General features: G+C 36.0%; 1 protein-coding gene across 1 annotated transcript in view; it reads left to right on the top strand.

Annotated features, from left to right (window-relative positions):
- The window catches only part of LOC145970538 (uncharacterized), a 29,478-nt gene that overhangs the window by 2,432 nt on the left and 6,037 nt on the right, over positions 1 to 21,009 (top strand). Inside the window, exons 2-4 of the mRNA XM_083097388.1 lie at positions 2,065 to 2,163; positions 10,284 to 10,945; positions 11,356 to 11,632. Of these exons, the coding sequence (XP_082953514.1) occupies positions 2,065 to 2,163; positions 10,284 to 10,945; positions 11,356 to 11,632 (1,038 nt within the window). The remainder of the gene's footprint in view (positions 1 to 2,064; positions 2,164 to 10,283; positions 10,946 to 11,355; positions 11,633 to 21,009) is intronic.

The following is a 21,009-nucleotide window of genomic DNA, read 5'->3' as shown; positions in this document are numbered from 1 at the left end:
ACGATAGCGCGCGAAACAGGCTACGCAGGATAAACGTCGCACGAGCAAACGGTCCGATATCGTCGATACTCTGGCTGACAAACACGCGTTACCTGCATTGTGTATACAACGTGTATGTTATTACACTCGTCCATCTTATCTCAAGCGTCCGTATATAGGAAAATATGATTTATTTCTGATAATCCTGCGAGAATGAAATAGCCTTTGCGGCATGGAGCATCTAATCTTTTCACGCTATCTCAGATTATCCCAGTCGGTCGTATATTGCCTGGATTACGGATTTCTGTCGTTTCTTTTTTTTTTTTTTTTTTTTTGTCAATTCTTGGTATAACTGGTCGTCATCGATCAATTGATCTTTCCGATCATCGAGAGTTACTTAAGAAAAGGTTATTTGCAAATATTTATTATAACTAAATGCAAAAATATTTTTATTATATGTGTATGTATGTATGTGTGTCTCAATTTTTATTATCAAAACATGCCTTTTTATCTTTGTATAATTAAATTTATTTTATTTTTATTCCATTATTTGATATAGACTGTGTGTGCGTAAATTATAATTATAGTCCTTATATGTTAATTTAGATACTTAAAATTGATATATAATCGAAATATAAACTCTTTCATTCATCCAAATAAACATTTCTTGCATATATTATATATTGTTTTATATTAATATAATTTTAATTAATATAATTTTTATTACTGGTAAAAAATTTTATTTTATATTTTGATTAATAGATTTTTAATATATATTCTATAATGAAAAAAAAATAATTAAATATTGAATGACACATACGATATTGATATGAAAAAAAAGATAGATCTGATTTAGTGCGATTGGACGATTAGATAGGTTCTCGATTACGCTCATCATAAAACTCGGATTTAATATTTTATGATGCTATGTAAAAATATGAATTATAGCATGATTATTTGTCGTTTGAATTGTAATTTTTCTCGATTGTCATGATTAATCCCCTATTGCTATGGTTGTATGTATACAGATTTCTTTGTTCTTATGCTGATGTAACATCGAAAATAATCACTAATCTCTTTTCAAACTATTGAACAACAAAATAAATACTCATCTATTTTTTATCTAATACAGAGAAGGCTAACGAATACATAGAAATTATAAACTAGATGTAATATATTAAAACATTATATGATTATTAATTTATCGACTTATCAATTGATTTTACCAGTTACAATCAATCTATATTCAATTGGTTAGTTGTCAATTATCCATGAAAATATTACTCTCTCTATGAGTGAATTAGATTTATTATGAATCTTGTAATGAGGCAATATAATTGTGTCAATATTAATTAGATATGCTGCATAACTCTTTGCATTCCGTGCCACAAGCAAAGGACGAGGATTTAGCTTATTTGATTAATCATCAGGATGGCGAATTGGCGTGAAGTTAGAACTTTGATGCTCCACTAGAACGATCAAAGAAACCAGCCAGGATGAATGGCGAACGTTCAGAGATAGGAATGCAGGTTTCGGGGAGAAAGAGAGCGAGTAATGGCCGGGGCAAGGTTGATAAATAGAGGAGGGTTTCTCCTCCTTTCTAATAAAGACGCTCTTGTCGAGGGGTTGATCTTTCCTACGAGCTAGGAATACTAAATTTGTCAAGACTTGAGACGTCGCTGCAGCGTGGTGGTTGGCAAAGTAACGATGCATAAACGATCGAGAAAAATACGCGATCGTTCTGTTTGAATCACCATTTTCTTATATCGGGGATTTCGCGTATCATTGTCCTTCTGAGAGATATCCAACTATAATAAATCTAGACGTACTATTCGATAATACTTATGTAACATTTAAAAATTTTGTATCTTAATACAAGAGAAAACGAGAATTTATTCATTTCATTTTTGAAATACATCTAATAGAAATCTATAATTTCCCTCTCTGTTATTAATAAATTTATAAAATAAAAATCAATGTTTTAATGTAACGAAAGAGTATCATCATACATTTAATTAATTTTTTAAATTTAATTATTTCTTTACTGTAATTGTTTTAATAATCTTATGGTATTATTTCTTTCAGGAGGATGCAATGTTCGTTTAATGTTCCCTAGACTGTGGGCACCTTTCGGAAATGCTACGGAGATTACGAACCTACCACCTTTACCAAAAAGTCACTCAGGTATGTGTCTTATAATAAGCTAATAATTTACTGCATCGACGAATCTGTATATTAAATCGAATATATATTGACTATAAATTTAATGGAGATTGAAATAAAAAAAATTTAACAATTATCGATATAATGCATAATTATGGAGAGTTGTAATATTAATCGTAAAATTAATCGTAACATTAATCTATAAAAATATGTTTAGATTATAAAGCAGTGTCTATAATTATACGCAATTAAATATTTTGTTCGCTTCTTGCATATCTAAAGATATGCAAAAGTTATGAAAAAATTATGTAAATCCCAAAGAAAGATTTTTTCTAAACTCTTTTATAAAAAATATGATACATATGTATATATATATATATATATATATATATATATATATATATATATATATATAATATTATTTATATGTTAAAAGTAGATCTTAAAATAAAAAATTTATACTTTAACTTAATATTTTTTACATACATTCTGTTTAATAATGATATAAAAGAAATTATTGCAAATGTATCATATAATTATAATTTTGTCAACAACATTTAAATGAATTCAATAAATTTCAAACTACTTACCCCATGATTGCTCCACCGGATGTCTTCCCGGATCTTCTTCTTGTACTCTATCTTTCGATGTTTCATTGCATTCACATGACACTCACTTGCATAGACGTTGTTAATTACGACTGCACAGGCACTAATCACGAAATATATAAATGATCGTTCGACACTTTGCATGACGCTTGACGTTAACCGCACACGTATTTTTTATTTTGCGATTTGGAGAAACGTAAAAGCAACTACGAGTTTCTCAGTACTCGAAAATTGTGTGAATAAATTTGTACCGTTAAAATATTATATATATATATATATATATCAATATCTATAAAAATACATTATTTAAACATATACATCTCTTTCTCAACTACTTTGGCGATTAAATTTTACTCTATTAAATCATATGTTATATAATATGCTTTTAATAGAAGCGTTATTCGTTAACTGTAATAGAGAAATCATAAAGAATGATCCAATTCGACATCTCTTAATGTTAATTGCGTTTAGGAAAATAATACGACGACACATAGAACTGTTACCCGCTCGCTTGAGTATCACGACACGAATGACACATATGTAAATAATAGAGCGTTGTACGTTATACGTTCTACGCCCTTCCAAAACAAAACAAAAACCGAACACACATACACACACATAGTTATTGCTATAAAATATTTAACATACTACGTATAATAAAAATCTATGCAAAATATATATATTCTATTCTTTTAAATTTCATATTAATTATTAATTATTAATAAACGGCGTATATATCATAGTTTGGGTCATTATTTTAATTACTTAGAATCCTGCGATTCATGAATTAATATGCGTTTTTATGATTCGAGAGAGAATGTAAAGATAAATAGATAAATTATATCTTAATTACATTTAAATAGATGAAAATTTAAGGAGTAGAATATAGAAGTAGAATATTATAAAATATATAAATTTTTTATTTTGTGCTTTATTAAATATTTTGTGATAACAAATTAATTGTCACTTGATTCGGTCTTTGTTTTTTGCTTCATTATTGTTAACATTTGGTTATCTTATTATTAATTGATAGGAAAAAATAGCGACGCAGGCCACTACTGATGATACAAGATAAATTACTAAATAATTATTTTGATAATAAATATTATTTTGATAATTTTATTTTTACTACAAAACAATAACATTTATGAGATTAGTAATATACATATATAAATGCAAAATATATAAGGACAATAATCTTCCAGTATTAAAGTCAAAGCTAATTATATTTAAGTGTAGATACGTCTAAATTGTTATTATAAAAAAATGCCTTTTTTATTTGACAATATAAAACAAAGTAAAACATAAAATTGTGTTTATGTCGTATTTAGTCTGCTGTCAGTTGAAGTCTACCCATCGCATTTTCTTTCTCCTTTTTTGTGTTCATTCTGTTCTCATTACATTCACATAATACTCACGAAAACATGGTTAATTATGATCGTACGCGCACTAATAAGCAGAATATAGCGACCGTATGATGCTCTTGACGTTGATCATATACGACGCAAATTATACATTATGATATAAATGCACGAATTAAAATTATATAAAATTTTGCAGAATGCAATATCCGAACATATATGAATATTTTTCTAACACACGATATCTACATGTCAATCTAAAAAAATCACATAAAATATAAAAGAATCACATAGAATATAAAAAGCGAAATAAATTTACTATTATTTAATATTATTAAACATTCGCTATATTACGTTTTCTATTACTTGTATTATTGGATTCGATAATGATTTGTGTATTATTTTATACTCTTAATCTAGATAATTTTAATAAAGATAAAGAATATATTACACTTGAATAGAAAGATGTGAAAAGTTTAAAATAATGCTAAATATATTCTAATTAAAAATTTGATATATATTAAAGAGTAAGCATTAAAGAATTAATCGATTATTATAACTTACATTTATTATTTCTGCATTAAAATTTATTATTTAATGATTACTATTCATTACTTTATCTCGATAGGATGACATTATGGATTCTTTGTAGTACCGTTATAAATGTTTTGAGAAATCATACTTATCGCACTTTCAGAATTACAATCATTTCAATACGTTTTTCGTTCATCGTTGCTCATTAAATCTTCTTTCCAAAAGGTGAAGACGCGCGGGTGTAGCGCCGACCTTTCGCCCCGATGGCTTCCTCCTCAGCCCGGATGACGGCGAGTTTTTATTTGCCGATCATTAAGAACGACCGGTCGTTGTCGACACGATTGGGATAAATGGTAGCACGCGTCATACCGCGAACGGACATGGGCCTTTCTGACTCGTACCGGCCCAATTGGAGCGGATTAGAAGCGCGGGGTGCACAGGGATTCGGGCCGTCGGCCCCTTTGTGCTCGTACCTACCCTGAATTAGTAACGTCTTGTCATGTTAAACGCCCATGCATACTCTCTTCCTACTCCTTCTACGCTCGCGCGCGCGTGCACGTGGCCATTCATTTGCCTCGTTCATTCTCGATCACGATAAGATCGGTCGCGATACTTTTATCGTAGCATTTCCACTGCCATTGCTTCGCCAAAGATTTGCGTCGCGCAAACATGGTGCTCGTTGAGCAATATCGCATTATTATTTACATCGATTATCACTGCTATCTTTGCATCGTATAAAAGAGATTATCAGAAAATCACAAAAGCTATTTTAAAATGAAAAAGCGGAAATAAATTCCGTGATTTATCATGAAGATTTATTGAAGTATCGCGATGATAAATTTGCAATCTTTGACAATCTTGAATTGATGAAAGACTAACATTTTCATTCGAAAATTGCTGTCAATCTTTTTTGTCCTTATTTCCTAATTTATCTGGTTAACGAATATCAAAAATTGCGGATGTAAAATAAATAATAAAAATAATTAAAAATTATAGTAAACATATATGTATATATATAAAAGAATGTATTTTATCGATACTTAAATTCAATCTTTTCGTCTAAAAATATAATTTTATCTTCAATCTAAGTCTAAATGAGTTAAAATAAATACATATTTTTCATAAATGTACTCTAATATCGCTTCTTGTGCTGGATTTAATTTTTAATAGCTTATGACGCACGTGGTTGGATGAAAAATCCGTTTTTGAAAACCCACATCGTCCTGTCACTCATCTCTATTGACGCCGATTATACGGCAAAGATCGCGCGTATTTCTTTCCATGAACTAGCAGCACGGAAGAGGTTTAAAGTGTGTAACGGCTTTAATAGCGGCAGATCGTTACGCAGTAAATGACTGACGGACGACAGAAGATTAAAGTTGGCCGTTAACTCGATCTAATTGTCTCTCTCCCCCCGGTTTGGCCTTCCTTTATTAATCCACGTCTGCAACCATCTTCGGCATCGTCGTCATCCCCTTGTCACGAATCGACTCACCTATTTGAAAAGATTTTTATAAATGAATACCGATCGAATTTATTCATTATATATATAAAAATATTGATCAGATACAAATAAAAATTTAATTTTTAATTTGATTTGTTTACACAAATAAAAAGTATATGTTTATATATCATATTCTAAACTCTCTGATGCTTAACTCTCTGATATTTGTACAATTTTTTCAACTGCACTTTTTTAATATCCTATCTACAATTGTTTTAACTTTCCTCTTCTAAAGAGAGAAAGAGAGGGAGATTGTATTTATAATAAATTGTTATAATATTAAAGAAATGCTAAGAAATAAAATAAAATTATTTTATTTTATTTTGTATATATAAATAAAAAAAATATTTTATTTTATTTTACAATAGTTAATAATTGAATTTTTATTTTCAAGTTATCTTATTTTAAACACAAAAGCCCAATTATATAATATTTAATAAGCAATAAATTGACTACAAATTTGCACCTCGCATTACTAATTCTTTACATGGTAGCTGTACTCTCTGAAAACTTTGTCCCATAAGCATCTCGAAGCACTTTGCGCAAACATGATGGGCTACGACGCGCGTCGGCACCTTGACAAAAACGATTCTGAAGTCGATTCAAAAAGTTTCATTCATTGTATCGAGCCTGCAAGCGACTATGAACCACGTGAGATGTATTTCGATGCAACGTCACGTGTGCATACACACCATAAGCACGCAGATCCCATCAAACTCAGACCAAAGTTAACCCATCTGCCGGACGGTCGCAAGCCGTTTTTCTCCAGCCAGTTTGCATCGCCAGTTTTTAGTGCATTCCAGTCGCACCCAGACGCAGCATTTGCGTAAGCAGTTCCTTCTATCACGCTACGAATCACATCTGTTTGGACTTCCTCCTTCTTTTTACTCGCTCTTGTCTCGATCTTTCATTATCTTTCTTGCAATGATGCAAGAACGAAACGGCAAAATTGTTTCAGCAATTGTAAGTAAAAGTTAATTATAATTATAAAAAAATAATCAGTGCAATTAATATTTGATCCAGTCTCTGCTATTAATGATAAATTTAAGAAAATAAAAATTCTATGGAATATATTTTTATCTATACAAATTTATTTTCAATATATATTGATAGATTAGGTTTCTAAAGAAATTATAAGATGTTGATTTTGAAGCAGTTAATTCAATCGTGTTAAAGTGAAACAAAATACACGTAACAGCAGTTAGGCAAATCCTAAATTGAGACAACTTTATATATATAAACTTTATATATATATATATATATTACTATGAAAAAATGTCGGGTGTAACATTCGTAATTTCATTAGCTTCTCTCTCTCCTTGCATCTTCCTTTGTGTTTTTGACCGGTGTAATAAAGCACCTATCTGTCTTCCCGGACAAATCCCCGTAGGCGCAAAGCGCTTTTCTCATTACATTAGGCCACTCTGACTCGAGTCGTATTTTGATTCGATTGCAAAGCCACCATGAGACACGATAATAATCGACCCCAACGATGGGGCTCGCGTGGAGCTTTAAATGCGATTAACCGACACCGGTGCATCATACGAGCCGGCACGTGACCGCGTGTCGCGCGTACGGATTATAAATATAATATACCGGTTGTGTGTTAGAGACGCACAATATGAGTGATCCGACGTCGAAATTGCCGTGTACCGGGGAAGGGACCGTGAAATAGAGCCTAAGCCTGCCCTTCCTTCTCGCGTGGCGAGACGCGATGCACGCGTGCCCGATTTCTGATCCACCCGGCGCCGTAAATCACGACGATCTAAGGAAATCGTGATTATTAAAAATGTCAGAAGTAGTTTTTCAACAAAACTCGACTTTAAACAAAATTCGACTTGTATTGATTTGCTAATCTCCATGCATCTCATTTTGTTTGAAGTATGAATTTTGTAAAAATAATTTATTATATTTCTTTTCGATCTTAGAAAATATTTTTATATCTTTTCGATCTTAAAAAACATAATTTCAATTGTATATGCATAATAATAGTCATTGCGTTTCAAGCTGAAAAGTTATTATAATACTAATTACTAATTATTTATTAAACATCGTAGTAACATCAGGCGTTGCAATTTCCAATATTCGGTCATCGTTAAACATAGACTTAATCATGACTTTGATTGGGATAATATTGTTTTTGGTGAAAATTCTTATTACATCCGCCGTGACATTTCTGAAATGATGTATATCAAGAAGCAGTTTAATAGTTTGAACACGCAAAACGATACTGAGCTTCTCAATGATTGCTACTCCAGTATCATTAGCAATCTTTCTCATTTAAATCTATCGCGCCGTTCTGATATATAATTTTAATTTACTTTCACTGTTTGGTGTATTGTCAAAATTTCTGTTTCCCCTCTCTTTCACTTCCCATCTTTCCTTCCTACTCTCTGAAAGTGAATCAGTGTATTATCACTGTAATCAGTGCTGTACTTATAACTGCTTGTAATCAGTGAGTATTTACTGTTTTTCAGTGATAATACACTGATTCACTCTAGTGAAAGTAGTATATATACTACTGATTACAGTGATAATACACTGATTCACTTTTAGAGAGTACCTCTACTTTCTTTTGCCTTTGCCATCTTTTCTTTTACTGTGTTATTCTTTTCCATTTTACACAGCTAATTGCACACTTTCTTCTTCTTTTTTATTCTATTTCTGTACAAGATGTTAAATGACAATCCTAGATAGGTCTTAATTAAGTTATCAAATTTTTATAATTTTTACATTAATTATTTTATTAATTCTATATTAACATGTGTATTTATTATATAAGTTCTCTCTGTATTGCCAGCTCCATTATGCCGCTCATTGTTTGTGACCTTATATTTCTGTAGAAGTTAACACCCATTTAATATATATTTTTTAAATATTTATAGTATAGATATACATAATTATCCAAAATAATGCAAACGATGAGTCACATATTTTGCATTCTGCTAATCATATCTGGGAATCGAATCTAGATATCTCTCAAATTTCTCATCAAATCTATGTCAGGAAACAGATAACAGGAAATAAAATAAATACATTCCGCGCGCTTAATCTAACAAATACATATCAAAATTGATGATTGAATCATGATTCGTTTGAAACGGTCGACAGATAAAATGATGTGACGTACAAATCAAAGCTGCGTCGAAAATTATCGATTCGATAATTACAGAGTACAGTAAATTCCGATTGACACGCGATACCAAAATTGCGATATCTGATGCAATTTGCAACTGTCATATTATACACAATGTAAAAACATTAATTTAATATTTCAGTAATAATAAAAGCTTAATCTCTTCGTTATAAATTATCTAGCTATGGGTTAGAGTATAATAGAGGATAATTATCTAGTGACATATTATCTAGTAGACAATCGTATTAATAATTGACAAATAGAAATGTCAAAATTTCGATACATTCTATGACTGTCATGCCATAAAAGATTTATTTAAAATTCAACTAGGCACATGTGTTTTCCTACCTTTTATCCATGTATAATTTTATTAAAGGATTAATCATACACACATACATGATTTATGACATTACGTTGTATAAAAAATTCCAAAAGAGCGCGCGAAAGATTTTATTAAGGACATTGCTTCACGTAACGTCGCGGAAATACATTTCGCTCTCGGCACCTCACTATTCGGTTCTCTCCTTGCGATGTCTCGTTAGCGGAACATGAGACCCTGTCATGACCTCTCGTGCCCTGCTCGTCCCTTAAACACCCTCGCGCCCGCACGCTAGGAAAAAGAGGTCCAGTACGTGACTCAAATCTTATTCTACCTGGGTCCTTCTACCAGAAGAAACTGTATTTACCCGTGGCTTTCCTTTTTCGGATTCCCTGCATCTAGCGTTCCACATGTACCTCATACGTGACGTAGTCGTCGTCCGTCCAGTCATTGGCCATCTTGGTCTCGTGACTAGTATATGAACTCTGGTTTATCGATTATGGAATGTCTATATCTGACCAAAGGTGCGAAATCCATGAACGCGATATGATCGCCGATTTGTTTTTGCGCGATTAAACTTAATATTGATTTTTCAATTCGTACAAATCAATCGATCGTGTCTAAACAAGAGTAACTCGATATAATAATTAATTATCATTATAAACTATACATTTTACAGAACGATTATCGTTCGGAGTGGGTCGTCTAGTGGGCTCTCCAGCGACGAGGAGTCCCTCGCCATCGCAATCTCCCTGTCCGGATTCACCTCCACCCGAACATCGGGATGCCGAGGTGGACGTCGATGTCGGTGAGGAGGAAGTCGACGTGGACGTCGAAGAGGTCGGCGATGACGATGACCATGAAGGAACCTCGAGTCCGCCGCGATCGTCGTCGACACCGTCGCCATCGCCCATCAGCGTCGCGACGTCACCCGTTTCGCATCCGCCGAAGAAATCCGGCGACAGTTTCAGCGTGTCGGCTCTCCTGAGGCCAGATCCACCCTCCGCTCACCTGCAGAACGCGTCTCCGCATCGGGAAACCGCTTCCATGGGCGCTCATCCGCCACCACCCGGCTCATCTATTCTATATCCGCCGTTGCATCTCCAGGGCGGTCTCCTGCCGCCTCATCCGCATCATCCCCTCTCGTACCTGCATCCTCAATTGTTGCCGCATCATCTTCTGCCGCCGCACCTGCACCCGCTGTTACGCGGCGTTCATCCGGGTCACCCGGGACTGCACTCGACCCACACGGCGCACGGTCTGCATCATCCCCATCCGCTTGGCGATGTCTACAGCTGCGTCAAGTGCGACAAGATGTTCAGCACGCCGCATGGGCTCGAAGTATGTATGCGTCTTTTTTTTCACACTTCAAGATTGTACAGTTGTTTTGATTTATTTCTGATTTGCTATCCTGGATGACGCTCGTCCGCATATGTTTCAATGATTCTATTGCCGCGTAAATAATAATTTTTATTTTATTAATTCTTATTTTTATATTTAATATTATACAATATTTTAATATAAAAAATATTACACCATATTATTTTAAATATAAGGATTATGTAAAATATAGGTTTTATGCATGTGTGTACGCATTTTCTCTCATAAAAATAATTTTGTGCTTAGCACATATAATTTTCTATTCTTGATATAATATTTCACGTTGTCGTCCTAATATTGCCTACATTTATGTTTTTTTTTACATAATTTTTTATGTATTTATAGAATTTAGAGAATATCAATTTGCATAGGTGCATGCGAGGCGATCACACAATGGTAAACGGCCATTCGCCTGCGAGTTGTGCAACAAAACCTTCGGTCACGAGATCAGTCTTACGCAGCACAGGGCCGTTCATTCGGCGGAGAAGGTGTTCGAGTGCAAGCAATGCGGCAAAGCCTTCAAGAGATCCAGCACGCTCAGCACTCACCTTCTAATCCACTCGGACACGAGACCGTATCCCTGCCAGTTCTGCGGCAAGCGATTCCATCAGAAGAGCGACATGAAGAAGCACACCTATATACACACTGGTAAGTAAGCTACGAATCCATGGTTTTGAAAGAGAGCGAAAGTTGAAAAGATTTATTTCTCGCGGTAACGATATACTCTATTTTGTTTAACTAATAAAAAATATTTAGCAAACAGAAAATTAATATTAATGTAATATTAAATATTAAATATTATGATTATTTTCTAAGTTAATGCAATTATTAAATATTAACTATTATCGATTAAAAATATGTTCTATAAAAATATGTGCTTGCATTATTGGATTTTAATTTCATAAATGATTCCAACGTAAAATTGCTATAGATTCTCTATAAAAGTTTGTCTAACAATTATACACAAACATAATTATAAACTATACGTTTAGTCCGTTGATATTTTTACACTTTGCTCTATTTAATCGGATGGAAAATGCTAAAGTTAGTTACTCGGATTGAATTTGCTTGGTACGCAATTATTTCACATTTGGACAGCTCGCCAACTTTCAGACGTTATATGAAAATCGTGCTCGTGATTCCGATGGGTATCGTTATCGAACGGACGTGAGGGATCAATTAGTCCGGCAAGTTCGTGCGATAAATAATGCAGTCAACCGTCTGGACCGAGTCCTTGCGAGAGGATCCAGTTGAATACGGCACATGTGGCCAATGCATTTCAGGGATGTCGAGTCCCACATTGCGAGTTTCGCTCGGTAATAATCGTAATGTCTTTCGGGGTGCTTCCCTATCCTCTGTCTCTCTCCTGTATTTAGCCTTCTCGTCCTTTGCTCCCACGATTTGGGGTGGTATCATGGCCTTCCCAATCTTGGAATGGAACTTCGCTGTGACGCAACGTGGAGTCTGTGCAAGACACACGAGCGGATAATCTTGTCTCATAAAATGGGCCTTTCGACTACTGATTATCTCTAGAATGAAAGCCTCTATTTTTCTGGTTGAAATAGACATAATAAAATCTATTATTCACTAAAACCTCTAATAAAATTCTTCTTAGACATTTAGTATTATATTATAATAATTTTGTTAAAATGCCGTTCGCATCTCAAAATTTTAATTATTGTCAATGATAGGCATAATCCTTGTCAGCAATCTTTGTCTTTTTTTATATCTGTGCAATGCGATCTGTGTTTATCTTCGACGGCACGTATCAATGTCGAACGCGTCGAAGTTTTACGTACGACTGAGAAGCTCAGGGGAAAAAAGTCGAGAAACTCGCAAAGCGATGGTGGCGGCAGGACACTTGACACTTCGGTGTCTCCGGGCTGATGGAGCGGAGTCTTGAAGGAGCAGGTTTCTCGAGGGTAGAGAGCGACGAAGGAGAGAGTAGGCGCCTGCTAGAGGGTTCTAGTTGAGGCTCTGGGTTTTGTATCGTCTCCATGGCAACCCCTCCCGATGTCTTATCAAATTATCACCTTGTCCTCCTCCACGCCACTTCATCCTGCCGTCACTCTGAGATCCTCCGCCCCCATGACGATCGTTCTATGGTCCCCCGAAACAGCTGGAGGAATGGCCGGCAATGTAACAGGATATACAAAGCGACGGTCACTTCCGCAAACTTTTCTAACAACCGATGGGGACCAACCATGGATCTCCTTGTGTTACACACACTTGTGTCTACCTACCTACACGCACTGTTGCGTTCCACGAAGGATCGCCATGAAACACATTTAATTTATTATTCAGGAGTATGAAAAATTCAGAAGCGCCGTGAGAGCGCCGACCAATGATGTTCGCGGCAATTGCGCTGTAAAAAAGGAGAGCCCGAATTTTTATTTTTCACAAAAACTCTTGATTTTTGGTAAATTATCTTCTCTTCTATGATGAAGAAAGTAGAAAGTGTATGTGTTCGGTATATTTTTTAAACATTTTTTATTCTGTAAAAGCGTCTTTTGGTACGTGATGCGTAAATTCTAAACTAATTTTAAAATAACTAATTTACAAATCATGACAAAAATTATTAAAAAATTCGAATTTTTATTATTATAATTTTAATTATAATAATATTTAAATTATTTTTATTATTGTAATCTAAATTATAATAATATTATTATTATAATTCTAATAATTATAATAATATGTATAATATGCATTTTAATTAATTAATTTTTAATGCAATTCTCTTTTTTATCACAAATTTCGGAAAATCTATTCCGTCGATTCTTTGATAAGTTACCTCTGATAACTTGTATACGCTTACTAAATCGATTCAACCGGTTTTTACCCTGACACGATGGTACTTTCTCTTTTCTTTTTTATCATGCGCACGTACAAATCTCGTTGCTCCCACGACCTCGAGCGACGAGTCGACTGCGTGTGCCAAGGGTGTTCTGGGACTTTGTTGCTAATGATAATCAGTCCTTTCTCTTTCTCTTTTCAATCCCCCCTTCAACCGACTGCCTACGTACCCCACGTACCGAGCACAGGCCATGTGCAATAAGGGTGCGGCACCGTCGGATTCCCCGGGGAAAACGGCGTGGCGTAACGTAAAATCATTATTAGGTAGGTAGGTAGGTAGGTGGTTGCTGGTGCACACGAGGGGTGGAAAGAGAAACGGGTGGTTCGGGTGAGCGGGGTGGTTCGAAGCGCCGCCACCGCTCACGGGGGTTGAGAATAAGAGCTCTGCAAATATTGTTCGTGCGCGAGCCGGCAACCCGGAATAGGCTACGAGGGGTCGGAACGTTACTTCGCGTTACCTTCGCAGGCGAACGTTTTCGGGGACGGCGGTGGAACGCAAGGGGAAGGCAGCGCGACGAGTCAAGTGCACAGTGGTTGCAAGGGGTTGACGAGCGAAGTGACAGACTGGCAAGTGGTCACGAGTCTCTTCGATGAGAAAACACCGACAGAATGTCTTTGAGAGGAGCGGCAGAATATTTTCAGAGCTTTATAGGGTGGACTCTGGCGGGGTGATGAGTTTTGATAACATCAACGATTTCACGCGATATGCTGCATGTTTTGATAAATCATAGTAATATTGTTCGAACGTATTAGTCAAAATTGGTAGCTGCAGATTTTCCATATCGCATATTTTTTAAAATAATTTTATATATTTATTTTTTTCTTGTTAAGAATAATTATTATATATAAAGAATTTTTAATATATTGATTTAATTAACCAGAGCATTCTTTCTAAGACTATATCATTCTGAGCATACATTTTGAATTGAAAATAAAATCACCAATCCCTCCGATTTGTCTCGGCGCCGACATGTGATTACAGAGGAACATTATCGATCAAAATCATCGTCCCTCTGTCATCAGAATGATCAACTTGCACTGTGTACGCGACCTTATCTATACACGCGTGATCGTGCCCTTTATGTTTTCACAATAAACACAACTTGTCCGCGTTGCTGGTGCAAAGTAAAGTCGACGGATCGAAGCGAAGAGAAGGATGGAGAGGAATGAGTGCATTCTGTGTACTTTTTGATCTTTTCATTGAATGTTTCTATTTCGGTCGCATGTTCGGTGACGTTTAAGACATCTGTTGTGAATGAGCAATTTTTTTTACAGCGAAATCATAATTGATCATTTTCTCATCTCGATGCAATTATTTATATTTTGCATTATTTATCTAGACATGAGGAATTTCGTGCAAATGATTATTATTAAATAATCTAAAAAATTATTCTAGGCCCCTAATATTACTTTCCAATATAAAAATACAATAGAACATACGTGTTTTTTTATAAAATTAAAATAGATAATAAGTTGTATAATTAAAAGTTAATTAATTTACATTTTTACATAATGTAGAAAAATATAACGTCTAATATACGCTTTACACATCAAACAATATCCATATATAATACGTTATCACGAAGGAAATTAAAGCTTTATGACACTCCGTAATACGATATCCATTAAAACACTCGCAATAACTGGAACGATTAATTGGAATCGTCGAGGTCATCCATTACTTTATTGTGCTATGACGTTGGTTACGTGTAAATATAATTGTAACAAAACTCTGACGTTTATCTTTTACATAATCTATTAGTATTTATAATTTTTGATCAATGATTCTTTTGCAAAATTAAATCGATATTTAACTGAAACATCTTATCTATTACTTATCTATTATTTCTATCATTTTATCTATTATTTTATTGTAATTATAAATTCTATGATTCTTTCTAAGGAGAGAAATTGTCTCAATATAAAATTATATACGCAATTTTACACAATTTTAATTTCGTATGAATTTAAAAAAATGTGTGTACATTGCCTCCATGATTATTTATGCAGGAATCTAATAGAAAAAAACATAAAAATATTGCTAATGCATTAATATAGCCGCATAATTTTCAATAAATACTCGTATATGTATCGCGCTTTCGTAACACAATTAATAATTACCCCAGGCCGCAAGCACGAGCGCGCGCCATCCTCGCCCCTTTCGAATTATGAATTCAGCTGCGGCTACGACGTACGCGGATACCTGGTCGAACATGTTTCCCTCGGGGTCGCCTCGAGGGTGCGGTTATCATATACTCGCGGAGATACAACCTGTACGGGCATCTTTGCGGCCGCATTCGTAGTGTGGACTCCATCCTCGGCTACATCCTTCTCTCTCTCTTTCCCTCCCTCCCTCCCTCCTTTCCTTCCTCTCTTCCTCTCTCTCTCTCTATTTCTATCTTTTACTCTCTCGTTTCCAGACGAGGCTATTAGAGGTTTCCGGCTGACTTGGCGCCCCAAGCATCGGGGGCGCCGCAACATCCCTCTAAGCTGTTTAAACTTCGCGACATGGTCGGAGGACAGTCTGCCTACCACCCCTCAGCCCCTTTGTACAAGGGACCTCAGTTCGGTCTTTCTTGTCTCTCTCCCTCTCCTCTCTCTCTTTCTCTCTGCCATCTTTACGGCTCGTTAGCGACGATGCATCCCCACATATCGAGCCACATGCGGTAAAAAGCGTATTTACACGGCACGTAGGATTGGCATGTTAATTGCGAAACAGCTGTTAGTTATTAATCGCGCGATTGTTTGCGATTCTTAAAGGATATCTTCCGGATTGGGGTGCGGGTTAATTGGATGCTATTATTTAGGGCCTGTTAGAAATAATAGTCTTCGAGCCTCTTATCGTTAGGCGTGGTCAGCTTTCTTGATTTGGAGGGACAGCACACACATATTATAAATTAAAATGCTAGGAAAATTTATAGAGTACTTAATCAAGTAAAAAGATAAAGGATAATTAATTAAATTAAAAGGAAATAGAGCTATACACTTTAATATTCTCTCTAATAAATTTAACATATTTCTAATGCTTTTATTTCACTTATGTACCAGAGCAAAACCGATACGTGATTCGTTTATTGAATTAAAGATAAGCATAATCCAATATTTTTTTGCGATCGCAAACGCTGTATTATTTCTAACAGGAACTCGCGTCCATAAGATTTTAGCGACGACGATAAAGCCTCGTCATCGGGGGAGGACGATAAAAGCGCGTCCCTTAGACAAGGCGCCGACGTCAACGAACAGAGTATGATGCTGTATTTAATGTCGCGCTCGGCGAGAGAGAAACGAGCGCGGGCGCGCAAGCAACCGATACCACATTAAACATGCAAATTCGCCGGTATAACGTTCCACGGGACCGAGGCGTCATCCATATAGCGTTCGTCGAGTGGCGCGGCGCGCGATGTTCATAGTGGAACGGCATGATTAAATTTCCAGGGATATCGACATGCCGGGAGCACGTCAACCTATTCCCCCCCTCCCCCTCCCCTTCCGGCCACTCCTGCCACTCGTTCGCGTTCGCCACTTCCGTTCGCGTCCTACTCCACCCCCTTTTACCACCCGATACATATATCTCACCGTCACCGTTCTCCCCCGTCTCTCCCTTGCGTCCCTAAAACCCCTCGAAACCATCACCACCCCCTTTTTCTCTTCTCGGCCTATCCGCGTAACCACCCACTCGAACAACCAGCCCGAGCGCGGGTGGTTGAAATTAACTGCACCCGGAGCGCGCAGCAGCATCGGCGCGTCCGTGCATCCCCGACTCTCTCACCCCAACTCGTCACTGACACTTGAGGCCGCGCATATACCAGTCGAGGGATGAGTTTGATATGCCGTGTACGGGGAGAGGAAAGGGGAGGCGAGCGCACGATGTTCACCGGCGATCAGGGGCTCGGTCGTTAGTTATTGTTATTTATCGTGAGAGCTGTTGTGTATTGCGAGCTGGTTGCGGCAGCAGACGCAGCCGATGCAATCAATTTGTTTTAACGTTATCCCGAATACATCGAATACATACTGCATCATATTTTAGAATTATGTGCGTTCGGCCGCGTCATTGACGTCAAAGTATCGTTTGCGATTTCGCGTTAGGAATAATAGTCAAATGAATCTGCGGATAGATTAATGTTAAACATAGTTGCAGATTTAAAGAGAGACAAAAATATAAGATATTATTGTTGTAAAATTTGAGCTCCTGTAGCAAGTCTTAAATGTTGTTTGCACCAATTAGTACTTTTCCGCACACTAATATCGCTTTGTAGCAGTTGAAACAATTGCTTTCGTATCAATGGTCATTTATTAATAAACTATGTAGACGGAGAGGAGGAAACACAAGGGATAAAGAAGAAGCAGTTTCGAGGCACAATTGGCAATTAAGTCACGCGCACATGAACGACGTAGTAAGACGAGTCTTAGCGCGGATGGCACAGATCGGATTTGTCACGATTCCTAATGTTGATCGACGCTCTAATAATTTAATAGCCATACATCCGCCACGATCGTCCGGGAGAGGATTATTATCGCGGATCCCTGCGGTATACCGAAAGCACTAAGGAGCTAACGGACTTAGTCCTAGTATCGTGTTTCCTTCTTCATTCCCTTTATTCTTGTTGCCTGATGGCCCCTACCAAAATTATTGTTCCGAAACGCCACTCGCTGTCGATTTATGATTGAATTATGCAACGATAGAATTAGGCGTAGTCATATAATTTATATGATATTATTTATATTATTTATATGATTAATTCATTATTTTTAATTATTACGCTTTTATAGATAATCTGATTAAATTTTTAAATATTTTAAATATTATCAATATATGAATAATCGTGTCTGAAATAAAATATCGTGTATGAATTATATTTAATACACTAAAAATCGTGTATGTATATTTAATACACTCTAAAAAAACAATCTCAATATTATATTAAATTATAAATTGTAATTGTAAAGGGAGAATTCTTCGAGTTGTGGCATTCACTGAATTTATTAATATTGTTTAATAATTAGTTTGCGAAAATTAAATTTGATGTATCACTCACAGAGATTTATTTACAAATCGGTGCACACATTGAGATTGCTTGTAATCGACATCTTTTTGCAATTGATCGTCTCACCTACCTTTGCACTGAGGGATTTCCGTGTTTCACCGGGATGGGGCGTAAAATCATGGCTGACGTGGGCGTAAACTGGTAAACACAAACGTGACTCAGTACGAAATTGGAGACCAGTAACGGCCGCTTGTAAATCGCTATATCTGTATATAGCTAACAAGATCGTATTGGTGTTCGCGTTTTTTATTTTGTATTTTATGCGACAACAAAATATCTGCGGCACATTGGGAATTCGCCGAAAATAGATTTTTTCCAGCTTCATTTTTCGCTAGATATCTTCATCAACAAACTGATACAGTTATATCTGCTTGTAACATTGCTTTAATTAAGTCCACATATCATAAAAAATTAGTAAAATAATGGCTTGATTTTGCTTTAAGATTGTAGAAACATTATAAAATTTCTCCTCATATAATCCCAAACTAAATAAATATTCTATTTTAATTCTTTTAATCTGTATTAATAAAAATTATGTTATTTAATTTTTCTACAGATTCTATACAGATCGTATTTTTCAATTTTACCCAAGATTCGCATATCTTAAAAGATTCATATTGTTTCTTGAAATGAGAAACACATGAAAAAATAAACAATAGCTTTCAACATATATTACAAATATGTAATGTCGGTTCTCCAATCATGTCCTTCTAATATTTTTTGCTGGTCCATTTCGCTGAGACATACACCGTACTACAGAAGCGGTAGTCTGATTGATATCCTCGGGTAATCCTTGTACGAGCTTTGAAGATACAGAAGAAAATCCATGCTGTCCTCGATATGAAATATGAGATGTGGCGCGCTCTTCTTCGATTCCATCCTCCCGCTTTCGTCTCTTGCGAGGATTTCAGTTAGAGGGTAGAGACGCCCCAAGAGGCTCGGAACGTGGTCGATGAAGACGAGAAGAAATCAATGCCTCGGGCAACGTCCGGTTCACCTTCTTCATACCACAATCCTCCTTCTGATGCTCTTTTTCTAGTTGTTTCTTTCTTTCTATATTTTAGTTCTCGTCTTTCCTGTACTTTTTATCATTCTTCCTCAAACTATTCGCTCTCCACTTTCTAAATTTAAAGATAAGCTCGCTGTTCGTAATCAATAGTCGAGCGATTAAGATCTATTTTTATCATTAATTTCGATATTGTATATAACATCTCAAAGAAATATATATCATGATATTTTATCTCAGCAATTTTACAAAATATTTAAAAACGTAATTATTGTATATCTATAATTAATAAATATCTCATTTGTTGTGATTTCTTATTATTAAATATTTTTTTAATTAAAGATTGAAAATATTTCAGGAATACCAGATTATATTTGTGCACCTCTTCTTTGAAACATAATTAACTGATTATTCGTTAACATGATTCCTGATTAGAACATTTACGATCGAAATGTCAGCATGTAGACATTAATAATTAAATCAATGAGCATTAAAGTATTTGAGAGGCTTAATACATAAATCCAGATTGCTGGATCAAGACGCTTTTCAGCAAAGTCGTTGTAATGGCAGCTCAGCACGTAGCTCTGTCGAGTGAGTCGATCAAAATGCCGTCTCGGTTTCCCGTTCTCAAGAGTAAGTTCGCTCGCAAGAGGGATGTGCGAAGGGAACGGTACTTGCGGCACTCGCGAGGGACGAGCGTGCGAGCGGGGCGGTAGAATTAGCGGAGACGAAGCACCCTCGCTCGCGTAAGATTTCCGGGAGTTTAATATAGTTTTAGGGGCGTCGGCCGACAGCTCCGAGGGGTGTAATGGCGTCTTAAACCTCAGGGGCTCTCAGTCACGAATCTCCACGACCTTAGTCAGCCAGGCCGACCTGAGCTCGCCAATCTTCCGCTGTTAAAAATTCGCGAGCGTCGAATCTCAACTGCTGCCGCCCCGGTTAAATCTTTGATCCCACCACCACTCGAAGGCCACATGTACGTGCGAGCCGGAGAATGCATCCCGTGTGCATTTAGATCGAAACCCCGGTGCGCTTCTCGCATAAGAGATAAGAACGAATAAGGTGCGCTCCGACGGTGCTTGATTTTTATGAGCGCGTAAATTCCACGAGAAACGCTC

This window comes from Camponotus vicinus, unplaced genomic scaffold (genome assembly GCF_025532165.1).
Source record: "Camponotus vicinus isolate PSW18456_S1 unplaced genomic scaffold, iyCamVici1.0 SCAF_4, whole genome shotgun sequence".
Classification (NCBI taxonomy): Eukaryota; Metazoa; Arthropoda; class Insecta; order Hymenoptera; family Formicidae; genus Camponotus; species Camponotus vicinus.
The sequence above is the reverse complement of the archived record's forward strand: the minus strand, read 5'-3'. Positions and strand labels throughout refer to the sequence as shown.